Source organism: Culex quinquefasciatus, chromosome 2 (genome assembly GCF_015732765.1).
Source record: "Culex quinquefasciatus strain JHB chromosome 2, VPISU_Cqui_1.0_pri_paternal, whole genome shotgun sequence".
NCBI lineage: Eukaryota > Metazoa > Arthropoda > Insecta > Diptera > Culicidae > Culex > Culex quinquefasciatus.
Genome location: NC_051862.1, coordinates 18,826,297 through 18,840,511, shown reverse-complemented (window position 1 = coordinate 18,840,511; position 14,215 = coordinate 18,826,297). Strand labels below are relative to the sequence as shown.

Here is a 14,215-nt window from a genome sequence, read left to right as displayed (position 1 = left end):
AAAATGACAAAAATAACCAAAATGACCAAAATGACCAAAATGATCAAATGACCAAAATTACCAAATTGATCAAAATGGTCAAAATTATCAAAATTATCAAAATGACCAAAAAAATCGAAATGATCAAAATGACGAAAATGACAAAAGTGAGCAAAATAACAATAACGACCAAAATGCCAAAAATGATCAAAATGACAAAAATAACCAAAATGACCAAAATGATCAAATGACCAAAATTACCAAATTGATCAAAATGTTCAAAATCATCAAAATGATCAAAATAATCAAAATGTTCAAAATGACCAAAAAGACTAAACTGGTCTAAACTTACCAATTGATCATAATGTTCAAAATAATCAAAATGTTCAAAATGATCAAAATGATTCAAATAATCAAAATGATCAAAATGATAAAAATTACCAAATTGACAAAAATGGCCAAAACGACCAAAAAGACTAAACTTACCAAAATGACCAAAATGATCAAAATTAACAAAATGATCGAAATAACCAAAAAAATCGAAATGATCAAAATTACCAAAAGGACGAAAATGACAAAAGTAAGCAAAATAACAATAACGACCAAAATGCCAAAAATGACCAAAATGACAAAAATAACCAAAATGACCAAAATGATCAAATGACCAAAATTACCAAATTGATCAAAATGTTCAAAATTATCAAAATGATCAAAATAATCAAAATGTTCAAAATGACCAAAAAGACTAAACTGGTCTAAACTTACCAATTGATCAAAATGTTCAAAATAATCAAAATGTTCAAAATGATCAAAATGATTCAAATAATCAAAATGATCAAAATGATAAAAATTACCAAATTGACAAAAATGGCCAAAACGACCAAAAAGACTAAACTTATCCAAATAATCAAAATGATAAAAATTACCAAATTGATAAAAATGGCCAAAACGACCAAAAAGACTAAACTTACCAAAATGACCAAAATGATCAAAATTAACAAAATGATCGAAATAACCAAAAAAATCGAAATGATCAAAATTACCAAAAGGACGAAAATGACAAAAGTAAGCAAAATAACAATAACGACCAAAATGCCAAAAATGACCAAAATGACAAAAATAACCAAAATGACCAAAATGATCAAATGACCAAAATTACCAAATTGATCAAAATGTTCAAAATCATCAAAATGATCAAAATAATCAAAATGTTCAAAATGACCAAAAAGACTAAACTGGTCTAAACTTACCAATTGATCAAAATGTTCAAAATAATCAAAATGTTCAAAATGATCAAAATGATTCAAATAATCAAAATGATCAAAATGATAAAAATTACCAAATTGACAAAAATGGCCAAAACGACCAAAAAGACTAAACTTACCAAAATGACCAAAATGATCAAAATTAACAAAATGATCGAAATAACCAAAAAAATCGAAATGATCAAAATTACCAAAAGGACGAAAATGACAAAAGTAAGCAAAATAACAATAACGACCAAAATGCCAAAAATGACCAAAATGACAAAAATAACCAAAATGACCAAAATGATCAAATGACCAAAATTACCAAATTGATCAAAATGTTCAAAATTATCAAGATGATCAAAATGATCAAAATGATCCAAATGACCAAAATCATCAAAATTATCAAAATGACCAAAATGAACAAAATTAATAAAATAAACAAAATGATCAAATGACCAAAATGGCCAAATGACCAAAATGACCAAATGACCAAAATCATCAAAATGACCAAAAAGATCAAAATGACCAAAAAGATCAAAATAACCAAAATGACTAAAATGATCAAAATGACTAAAGGATCAAATTAACCAAAATGACCAAAATGATCAAAATGATCAGAATGATCAAAATGACCAAAAAGATCAAAAAGATCAAAATGACCAAAAAGATCAAAATAACCAAAATGACTAAAATGATCAAAATGACCAAAACATCAAATTAACCAAAATGACCAAAATGATCAAAATGACCAAAATGACGAAAATGACAAAAGTGAAAAAATGACAAAAATGGTCAAAATGATCAAATAACCAAAATGACCAAAACGAACAAAATGAACAAAATGATCAAAATGGCCAAATGACCAAATGACCAAAATGATCAAAATGACCAAAAATATCACAATGACCAAAATGATCAAAATAACCAAAATGACTAAAATGATCAAAATTATCAAAAAGACCAAAGGATCAAAATAACCAACATGATCAAAATTACCAAAAGGATCAAAATAACCAAAATGACTAAAATGACTAAAATGACCAAAACAACCAAAATGATCAAAATGATTAAAATGACCAATATTACCAAAACGACCAAAATTACAAAAATGATCAAAATTACCAAAACCCAATATGACCAAAATATCATATCAATTTTATGCTAAGGAAGGATGAATTATGTTTTTTTTATCAGATCTAGATTTTTTTACCATTTTTTGCCCTTTTTATGTTTTTGAAACTGTTTTGAGTCAGGGGTGTGTTAAAGAAAAAAACAAAAAATACATTTTTTTATTGAAAACAAAAAGAAACTCCAGAGATGTTTTCAGTAATAGTGAAATTTCATTTAAGAATTGCACTTTCAGAAAAATACAATTGACGCCACATTGCCCTCTCGATCTCATTACCGTCCACTTGAAATCAACGACTCCGGAACACGATGTCCACGTTATCGAAACCATATCATCGTGACCATCGTGACAGTCCGACACTAATGTTCCCGTTTCCCTTTCTCTGATTCATTCCAGGTGGCACCGCCGTTCAACGCGACTGCATCATCAAAGCGGTTGAGAGTCGCGAGTTTGCGCAGTAGATTCCACCCGGGTTAGGGCTGCGCGAGTCGGAAGCCAGCATGTCCGGCGGCAAGGATCGACGGTCGCGCTCCAGCAAGACCCAGGGCTGGGAGGAGGCCGGCGGGGAGTTCTACCAGGAGAGCTACCCGGCCGATCTGGAGGGCATGCAGCGAGATCCGTCCAAGATCGCGACGCTGCTGCCCTCGAAGCAAACCAGAAATGGTAGGTTCTCTTAGTTATTTGTGTTTTGAATTGTTTAAAAAATGGTTTCTAAATTTTGCAGCCACAACCCGACGGGTGCGGCCGTCCCAACAGGACACGAAGGGAACCCGCCGGCGGGCCAGTTTCTCAACGGTCGCCCGGCGTGGTTCGCAGTACCACGAGATTCAGGTGGCCACGCTGCCCGATTTGTCAGGTGAGTGCGACCGCCGGCAAGTGTAACGTAACCAAACAACCATCCAAAAGTTGATTGACGAAGAAGAGGTCGAAGAAGCGTTTGTAGCGATTTGTACGTGGGTGCTAATTGATGAAGTTGTCTCGTACTCGTGGTTGTTTGGACGACGAGTCTGCACTGTGTTGTCGTCGTCATTGACCGGTTGTCGTAATGTGCGACAATGGCAAACGGGGAAGTTAATGACACTGACAGTATTTTGTTTTTGTTGGGGGTGGAATATTTATGATTAGCCAAATATGACTGAGTCACTGAGTAGTGAATTGAAATGGGCAACAAATTTGTTTTGCATCAGCAAACGAAACCAATTTTAATTACTATTTGATTTGAGAGGATAACTTTTTTCAAACCAAATGTTAATTCTTTTTGCCTTCCTCACGTTACTGAGGAAAGGCTTTAAAATCACTCGAAAAATGAACTTCTCAATTAGACCTCCTAGACCCACTTTCATGTATACCTATCAAATCAGAATCAAATTCTGAGCAAATGTCTGTGTGTGTGGTGGAATGTTGATACAAAAATTGTAACTCGATTATCTCGACATTGGCTGAACCGATTTTGTCCGTTTTGGCGTCGCTATTAAAAATTATGCAGTTTAGTTTAGAACTTCAAAAGTTATGCTAAAAACGATGTTAACAAAAGTCCGGAAGATTGTAAAAAGGTTTTTTTTTTTTGCAGGCCAAGGATTGATACCTAAGAGCATGCAATGGCACTGACCTTGTTGCGTGCTCTTCGGTTGACGTCCACGTAAGGAACATCCTGGAAGGAGCGTAACTAACTACATCCGTAGTTCTGTTAGATCATCCGAATTATCTTGATCTGAACAGTATAGCTCTGGTTCCTTGCGAGTGTCCTATTTTCTTACCTCCACGTTGGCTTGGTTTTCATGATGACCTAGCTGGTGGCCTGTGGAAACGGATCGTAAACCTTTGACCACCGCGGGTCAGAGTCGAGACGGCTAAAAGAAAGGGGCGCGACAATGTGGGAAAGGGAAGTAATTTGTGATTGTAGACGGTATTGTTTTGAGTTGTTGAGTCAACTGCTGTGGATGTACCTGAAACATCGCACAACGGGGTTTCTCTTCTCTTCATTTTCAGCTACCACCTATCTCCTATTTTTATTTTGCTCTTCTGATTCCCAATTCTTCACTGATTCTTCTATTTAATATCCAACATTTGATTTTAATTTTACTAACTCTTGATTCTCTTATCTCTCAAAGCTTTTCCACTCTTTTCTATCAATTGATGCTGCTGTAACAAACTTTGTTTTGTTTTTTTTCCTTAAAAATATACTTTTCCTTAATGTACTAGTAATATCAAGTCTATTTATCATTCACCTAATCTTTTTTGATTTTATTGCGAATTTATTTATTTGAATAATTCTTTATCTGTCCTATAAATTATCATTACAATAATCTAAGCTTATTTTGTATCTCTATTTATTAACTATTGTCTAATTTTACATCTAATACATCTAGCTTCTCATTTTTATTCTTCAAAATACGCTCATTCTCTTACTATTGATACTTGATTTTTATAAAATAAATTCTCTTTTACTGTCTATTGTTTTCAATCTTCACCCTTTTTTTCAAACAAGTGAGGTTTGAGCCCTTACTCAATTTAGGGAATGGTTAAAGGATTAACACAAATATTAATATTGTATTTTTGGTACCGTAAAACGGGGTGACTTTGATAGGTTTACGATTTTTCCGCAAAATGAAGAGTACAATTAAAATACTTAAGGAATGGATTAGAAACATACTGACCGTGTTAGAGAAGTGTTCAAAGTACCTCAAGAAGAACTTTTCATAAAATTTTGACAGGTTTAAAAAGTTAGTCAACTATAGTTAAGAAAATGTTGATGAAAGACATTATTTTAAACTTCTCAAAGTGTCATGATTTTCTCAATGGACATGATTTTCAATCGGAAAACGGAATGCATTTTCGGATTCTTTGGAGAATTTTCCACTAGAAGATGGTTAAAAAAGTTTGAAAATAATAAATAATATGTGTTTTTGAAACACAATTGAAAAAAATCTCCAAATTTATCGGCAATTTCAGTTGAACAAATTTCATGTAAAATGTGAAAACTTGTGATTCGTGCTTCGAATTCAGTATAAAATGCAATATAAATCGATAATTTTATTAACAAAACTAGTTTTAACAAATTTCAGGCGAAATTTCGACTTATTAACAATTTTACCTAACATTTATATGTATTTTGTTAAAAAGCTTATAAACTTAGTTGATTTAACTTAACATAAACATTGATTTTTTTCTTACAAACTATATCAGCTACTTTAGTGATGGCACATTTAACGTACAAATAAAGTTTGAACATCTTAAATATGATTTTAACAAGAAAAACTATGACTATCAAAGTCACCCCGGAATTAAAACTAAGAATTTTTAACGTAACTATTTTTCTAAACACTATTGAAAAAACTTTTTTTCCAAAATAGTGCATGGACTTTGTGTGGCCTACCCCAGTACATGTTTTAAAAATAATAATCTTGAGAAAAATCTTACCTGTTGGAAAATATTCTAAAAACAAATTGAAATCCTATCAAAGTCACCCCGGTTTACGGTAAACTTTTATAACATGCTTAGGACCAAAAATTGTAACAAAACACCGCGACAAAAGAAATAGCAACAGATAAACAGACTCAACAATAGGGAAGATTTCAGGAGAAAACAATACACAGTAAATAACAATTAGTTTTTGTATTCAAACTAAAAATATAACAGTTTTTGCTTTAATGAAAGTTGATAGGCACACTTTAAATGGTTAGGCGCTTATACTTACATCAAACCCTACTTAATGCACCACCCCCGGCCGAGTTAAAATGCGTAACCGGAAAAGAAGGTGTGCATGCCTGGCACGAACACTCAAAGCGTGTTCTAGCGTGCTGCTCGTACTGACTCAGAGCAAGGGTGAGATGTAGGTGTAAGGGCAGTGCGTGTTCGTCGGGAACCTAGTGCATAAGATCGGTCAAGGCCCGTTCTTACACTGAAAATTACGAATTGCGAAGATTGTAAAAAGGTTTTTGTATTTAAAATACCTTTCCAACGCGTCCAAAACATTGAAGATCTGAAAACCCTATCAAAAGTTATAAGCACTTAAGTGTTATTTACGAACTTTTTGGATGCCGGATCTCAGATCAAGCATGAATTGAATTGAAGATCTGACTACCCTATCATAAGTTGTAAGCACCTAAGTGCCCTGCAATATGAAGATCTGACTACCCAATCTACTGGTATGAATAATGAGTCAAATTGATAAAACACTGAAAAACACCGCCATTTTGTGTCTTTTTGGAAAGCACCCTTTAAATGTGAGGATGGCGCCAACCACCTAACGGTGGATTCACGCGTTTTTAGACTTTGGTCACAAAAAAGCATTGTTTTACTTGAATTATTTTTGATATTTTTTAATCTTTTGGTTTCAAAATCAACCTTAAAAAATAATATTTTGATAATCAGAAATGTAAATTTTGGTTAAAATTGTTTTTTTTTTGTTGGATTTTGAGGTCTTCAACAAAGTTGAAAAATCCAAACGAAGTTTGAAATACAATTCCGCCTTTTCGGGTACGGTTTGCCTTATGAAATTAGGCCTTACAGGAATTTCACCTTTCGAGTAATTCGGCCTCTCGTAGGAGACTCGACAAAACAGCATCATTTTTTTTACGGAAAATCCATTTTATTTTGCGGCCTGGACCACTGTGCAATTTATTTAGCTCTTTTATTTATTTTGTGATACTTTTTGCTTATATTTGTTTGAAAACTTAGCTTGAAATTTAAACTTGTTAGCTAAGGGCTTGAAATAAAAAAAAAGTTTAGAGCAAATATGAAACATTTTACTATCCGCTTTTTCAATAAATTAAAAATTATATAACAAGCCATTGATTCAAAACTGAAATAAAAAAAGTGTTTTAAAATGCAATCATTAAATATTTTTTTCAAAAATTTAAGATTTGACACAAATATACAATTAATAAAAAAAATCTAAAGTTATTTTTGATAAACCCAAACATGTTAAAAATGATTCTAAATGCAAGGGAATGTATTTTAAATTGATATCAGTTGATTGCATTTGAGTTTCTGTTCAAATTTTGAAGTTTCCAAGAAGTTTTTAGAATTTTTTTTTTGCGTTCTGATTTTTCGGGCCGATTTCAAGTGGTTATAGAAGTCTAAAACGGTGCACGATATCGAAATTTATGTAAAGTGCTTTTTGATGGTAAATTTGATTTGGCTTCTAAAAACGAAGTTGACTTTATAGCCATCTGGGATTCAAAAAGTACATTACAGAGCGGATTCGTTAATTCGAATTTCGCTACTTCGAATTCCACTAATTCGAATGCTCGCTGATTCGAACACATTCGAATTAAAAGCGCTAAAACGTTAAAATCAGCTGTTAAACTGATGTTAACATTTCAATCCTGTTGTTCTACGATTTCCGAGCACGTAGTTTAAGCTTTTGACAGCTGTCAGTCGTTCCAATTAGCGAATTCGTATTCGCTATTTCAAATTGACGAATCCGCTCTGTATCGCAAATTTATATGTCTCACAATGAATACAGTTAAGTTACGAAAAATTACAATTTCAATTTCAGTAGTTTTTTGATGAAATTTTTATTTTGATTTCCAAAAAAAAAATGCCCACGTGGTTTAAGGATGGTCCCAAGTCGGGCGTTCTATTTTGTATAATAATAGCTCGTTTGTTGTTAAATTTCTGAATGATCACAATTTCAGGCTGCAAAATATTGAAAAACACGCTTTTTTATGTTTTAAAAATGAAAGGGGTCGTACCGCCCCTCTGCCACGACAGCAAAAAATGGACCGCGGATTCGTGATCATTAGGCTTAGTTTTATTGCAAAAATAGCAAATTTCACGGGGACTATTATTCCAAAGCACCAAATTTCACGTGAAATTTACGGAAAATTGTAAAATAACGTTTTCTAAATTTCTTTGTTCTTTGGATCTTCTTTGTGGCAAAAAAATCGATTTAAAAAGTATGTTCTGATTCGCTTCTTTTTTTTCTATTTTATATTTGATTAAAACAATTTGTATTTTTTCTTTAATTTTGAAATACTTTTTAAACCCAATAAAAATATGGTTAAAAGTTTTCATCTCCCCCTTCAAAAGTTAAAAAAAACTAAAAGGCAAAAATGTAATCTGAAACAAAAGCTTTAAAATTCAAAAACATTAACTTTGAAATCGTCCAAAATTATCCCTTTTACGCAAATCAAAGAAATTTCGGGGAAAATTTTTTTCTTCAATTGGAAGAGAAAAAAACTAGGTATTTTATAAGGCTTTTTAAAATTTTGAACCAAACAAGGTTTGTCGGACATGACCTTAACCCCACTTGCAACGCGCAGACAAACCGTCGTCGACCTCGCTCACTCCCGTCTCCGATCTAGATGCAGTTCCATCTAGATTCCACTCTATTTGCAGTTCACGATCTTGCACTATAAATAATGGTCGTAATTGAGTCCCATCTGACTGTAACGTCGCGCAATGGGTTCAATTAGGCATAAATTAAGCCATTGAGCTCGCCGACGACAAAGACGCGCGCGCGCGGACGAGATGTTGCACTTCCCGAGCAGACGGAAATAACTTGGGAAGGTCAGTTTTTGATATTGTGAGAAGATCGAAATATGTTATTGGGATGATCGGATTAGTTGTTAAAATAACAAAAATCAATAACAAAGATTTGTTCGAAGAATAACTTAAACTGTTTTTACGTTGTTATTGCAATAACAAACCAATAACACAGAAGGAATCATGAAGGAATAACAAGATTTGTTATTTTGAGCGGAGAGGTGGAGCAGCATAATAACAAAAAATGTTATTGAACTGGTATGTCTCCATAACAAAAAAAGTTATTGTTTTGGTTTATTTGTAATTTGCAAATAAACCTGCAGTTGCCATAACTCCTCTGTACTAGTCAGGGCTGCAGAGTCGGGTACCTCCAAGCGACTTTGAATCCATACTTTGAAGACAACTCCGACTCTAGATGCAGGATATGACGTCAACGACGACTTCAGCTCTCCAAAAATGCCCGACTTCACAGATTCCGACTCCAAGTAAAAGTTGCTGAAAATTTGCTGAATCCGGTGCCGTCTCCGAGGTCTCACTCCAGCTCGAACTTCAACGTCAGCTCCGACTTCCTGGCTCTGTGAAAATAATAACAGTTTTTGTTATTCACACTTCAAAACTTCTCAATAAATAAATCAATTCCGTTAAGGAACATAACAATATTTAAAAAAAAATAACTCTCAAAAGTTAATTTTATCGGATTAATTTTAGCTTGAAACCCCATTTCATGGTGAAATAAATGACCCCGATGAAATTGGTCAAAATTATTTCATAGTTCTAGCCAATTTTAGTAAAATCCCTTAGGAGGTATATCAAATAATTAAAAAAATCAACTTTCAAAATTTCAACTTTTTAGAATAATTTAAGCTTAAGGACCCCATTTCATGGCCAAAATAATGACCCTGACGAAATTGGTCAAAATTATCCCATAGTTCTAACCATTTTAAATAAAGTTCTTTAGGGGGTATATCAAATAATTAAAAAAAATCAACTTTCAAAATTTAAACTTTTTAGAATAATTTTAGCATAGGGACCCCATTTTATGGCCAAAATAATGATCCCGACGAAATTGGTCAAAATTATCCCATAGTTCTAGCCAATTTTAGCAAAGTCCCTTAGGGGGTATACCAAATAATTAAAAAAATCAACTTTCAAAAATTTCAACTTTTTAGAATAATTTTAGCATAGGGACCCCATTTTATGGCCAAAATAATGATCCCGACGAAATTGGTCAAAATTATCCCATAGTTCTTGCCAATTTTAGCAAAGTCCCTTAGGGGGTATATCAAATAATTAAAAAAATCAACTTCCAAAATTTCAACTTTTTAGAATAATTTTAGCTTAAGGATCCCATTTCATGGCCAAAATAATGACCCCGATGAAATTAGACAAAATTATCCCATAGTTCTAGCCAATTTTAGCAAAGTCCTTTAGGGGGTATATCAAATAATTAAAAAAATCAACTTCCAAAATTTCAAATTTTTAGAATAATTTTAGCTTAAGGACCCTATTTCATGGACAATATAATGACCCCGACGAAATTGGTCAAAATTAACCCATAGTTCTTGCCAATTTTAACAAAGTCCCTTAGGGGGTGTATCAAATAATTAAAAAAAATCAACTTCCAAAATTTCAACTTTTTAGAATAATTTTAGCTTAAGGACCCCATTTCATGGCCAAAATAATGACCCCGACGAAATTAGACAAAATTATCCCAAAGAACTAAACATATTTAACAAAAGAAAAAATAATAACAGATTGTGTTATGGACACTTAGAACCTTTTCCATTTGTGCGATTTATGGTAATTTTATTTCTAAGTCAGTATACCGAACGAATAACAAATTTTGTTATTAGGAGAGTTTTTGAAATGTATAACATTTCCTCTTATTAGCGTGTTATTAAACATTTTCAATGTAATATCACTTCAATACCAAATTTTGTTATTTTATCAGAAACTGTTATTATTTTTTCTTCTTGAAGTTGAACTTCAGGATAAAATAATAACACTTTTTGTTATTTTAACAGGATTTGTTATTGAAATATTATTAATTTTGTTATTACCGTCTGCCCGGGTTTACAGTATTCACAGTATTCTAATTCAAACGACATGGTGGATTGGATGATGGGATTGAACTTTGACTGACTGCGTTTTAACTTCAATTTAGAATGATTGTCCCGAGTTGAATTGAGGACAAGCTTAACTATTGAGAAGTTGGCTTCCATCAAATGAAATAGGATTGATTTGTAAAGGTTGTTCAATTGAAGCTCTGACAACAATTTATTCTTTATTCCAGAAAACCTCATCAACGAAGAGCGCACATGGGAGGAAATCCAGGAGATCAAATCGATGCCTGTCCCGATGGCGCAAAAGCGCGAAATGAAGGCCCAACTGCAGGTATGTCGAGCTACTCGTCCTTGCTGTAACTTGAACTAATTGACCCTCTTTTTAGAACGCCACCAAGCTGCGCTTGCAGGGCTTCGAACAGATCAAGTGGCGCCGCCGGAAAGCGTGGCAAAGCATCCGCTCCAAGTGGGGCGAGTACCGCACCAAGCTGGAGCTGTGGCGGATGTCGCTGAAGACGATCGAGGGCAACTTCGGGACCGGCGTGGTGGCGTACTTTCTATTTCTGCGCTGGCTCATGTTTCTGAACTTGATCGTGTTCGGGTTGATTTCGACGTTCATCGTGCTGCCCCATTTGGCACTGCGGGAACCGCGGGACGTTCCGTGCGAACTCGGGGTCAACTCGACGTCGGTGCAGTGCTGCTCGGAGTCGTACGTGAACGTGACGAAGGCGGCGACGTTTTCCGTGCTTGATGTGATACAGGGCACGGGGTTTATGGAGGGAACGTTGCTGTTCTACGGGATGTACACCAACATGATCTACGGATATAGTCCGCTGGAGGATCGGTTGATCGGCAGGGCGATGGTGGCGACGACGACCACGGAGATTCCCACGACGATGTCGTCTTCGACGACGACAATGAGTTCTACGACGACGATTAGCAGTAGTAGCATTAGTAGCGTTAGCATTAGCAGTAGTAGTAGTACAACTGAAGCCCTGACCACGACTACGACGGCGGCGACGACGCCGGCGGTGGTAGAGGCCGTGATAGCAGAGATTAAAAGTGGTGGTGGTAATTTTAGTAGTCTCAACGGGAGCTTCTTCGAGAGCTTCGTGATGGAACTGGAGCAAGCTAGTGATGACCAAAGTGTGGGGAGTCGAACCGGTACCGTGCTGTACTACGACTTTCCGCTAGTTTACGTGATAATTACGGCCATCTGCTACGTGATCGCGTTGGTAGCGATCATGAAGGCCGTTGTGCGGCAGTTTAAGGATCGCATCGCCGAGGGCGAAGGTCTGTTCTACCAGTACTGCAATCTGGTGTTTGGCGGGTGGGACTTTTGCATTCACAACGAAAAGTCGGCCGACGTGAAGCACAAGGCGCTGTACCACGAGATACGTTCGCTGCTTCATACGAAGCGATTTGAGAACGAACGCAGCAACAGGTCGCGAGATTTCATGGTAAAGCTGATTGCGATCCGATTCGTGATCAACTTTGTGGTGGTGATCATCCTGCTGCTCGCGGTCGTCATCATCTATCTGTTGTTTAGCTTGTCGATGTCCGCATTGGAGCCAAACTACATCCCCAGCTACGGCGAGTACATAAAGCAAGCCCACAACTGGACGTCCTGGCCTTTTTCTTCCTCCTCTTCCACCACTTCTACCACTTCAAGTCCATCGGTCGCGGCGAGTTCAGAGGACACCTTCTCCGCACGATCTGCCCCTGACACGATCGACACAATCACCCTGGAAACCCGACTCATGATCCTCTTCTACGAGTTCCTCCCCTACCTCGCGATCGTCATCATGAATCTCGTCGTTCCACTGCTCTTCAACTACCTCGTTCAGTTCGAAAAATACTCACCCCTCTTCGTCATCAAAATCTCCCTCTTCCGCACCGTCTTCCTGCGGCTTTCCTCGCTGGCCGTCCTCTTAAGCCGGTTCTACTTCCTAGTTCAGCCCAAATCCCACCACGAGCACCAACCCACCAATGGAACCGAACCCTTCAACGCCACCGAACCAATCACCACGACAGATCAGTGCTACGACGCCGGCACCGGCAAGCCCCAGTGCTGGGAAACGTTCGTCGGGCAGCAGTTCTACAAGCTGTTCATCGTGGACTTTGCCACCCACTTCCTGGTGACGTTCTTCGTCAACTTCCCCCGAGCCATGTTCGCCCGGCATTCGTCCAGCCGCGTCGCCAAGTTCATCGGCGAGCAAGAGTTCGAGCTGTCCAAGCACGTGCTCGACGTGATCTACTCGCAAACGCTGTGCTGGCTGGGAACGTTCTACACCCCATTCCTCCCCGCTATCGCCGCCATCCTGTTCTTCTTCATGTTCTACATCAAGAAGTTTGCCTGTCTAGTCAACTCGAACCCCTCCGCGATCCTCTACCGAGCCTCTCGCTCCAACTCCCTCTTCATGTCCACCCTCCTGATCTCCTTCACGCTGGCCATCATCCCGGTGGTGTACGCGTGGGCCGAAATCATTCCATCCCGCTCGTGTGGCCCCTTCCGGGGACTTCCCTTCGTGTGGGACCGTGCCATCACCGCCTTCATGAAGACCCCGGCCTTCTTCCAAACCGTCATCTTCTTCTTCGGCACGGCCTCCTTCGCCGTCCCGTGCTTCGTAATCCTCACCTTCTTCATCTACTACTACTACGCCGTATCGGCGGCCAACCGGCACATGGTTTCCGTCCTCAAGCACCAGCTCGTCCTCGAAGGCCACGACAAACAATTCCTCCTCAGCCGGCTCTCGCTCTTCATCAAACAGCAGCAAGAGTACCAGAAGCGCATGATGCGGCAAGCTGCCGAGCAGCAACAGCACTTCCAGCAGGGCAACAACATTGGCCACGATCTGCCCCCGCCGCCGCAGCACTTGAACACTCCGCCGGTGGCGCCACCCAAGCCGCCCAAACCGGAACCGGAGCTGCAGCCGCCGTTGCCGCCGAGGGCCGATCGGGACTCGAAACCGAGCAGTCGCGATCGTGATAGGAAGGAGGGTGGAGGAGGGGAGGGGAAATAGAATCGAGAGGGGTTGGAGGGGGTGGTACAGTGGAAATTTGGGGGAAGTTCGTAAAAAAAGTTAGTTTCGTTGATCTCATTTAAACATTTGATTATTTTTAGAACATGAAAATGTTTATTTTCTCTTGCTGAAAACGAGAGAAACGCTCTCCGAGTAAAGAACCAACAGAGAATGATCTCTCTTTTGTGTTTTTTCTCTCTCATTTCTGTCGAGATGCTGTTCTCCATTGTCTGGAAACAAAGACCGAGAGGAACAGAGAGGCGAAGGGCAACACAAAAA

The 14,215-nt window shown here is 37.4% G+C and overlaps 1 protein-coding gene across 1 annotated transcript in view; it reads left to right on the top strand.

Moving 5' to 3' along the window:
* Positions 1-13,951, top strand: part of LOC6037693 (transmembrane channel-like protein 7) — a 38,689-nt gene extending 24,738 nt beyond the window's left edge. The window contains exons 2-5 of the mRNA XM_038254897.1: positions 2,755-3,021; positions 3,083-3,214; positions 11,144-11,244; positions 11,300-13,951. Coding sequence (XP_038110825.1) covers positions 2,859-3,021; positions 3,083-3,214; positions 11,144-11,244; positions 11,300-13,936 — 3,033 coding nt within the window. The 5' untranslated portion in view covers positions 2,755-2,858 and the 3' untranslated portion in view covers positions 13,937-13,951. The remainder of the gene's footprint in view (positions 1-2,754; positions 3,022-3,082; positions 3,215-11,143; positions 11,245-11,299) is intronic.
* The last annotated feature ends 264 nt before the right edge of the window (positions 13,952-14,215 follow it).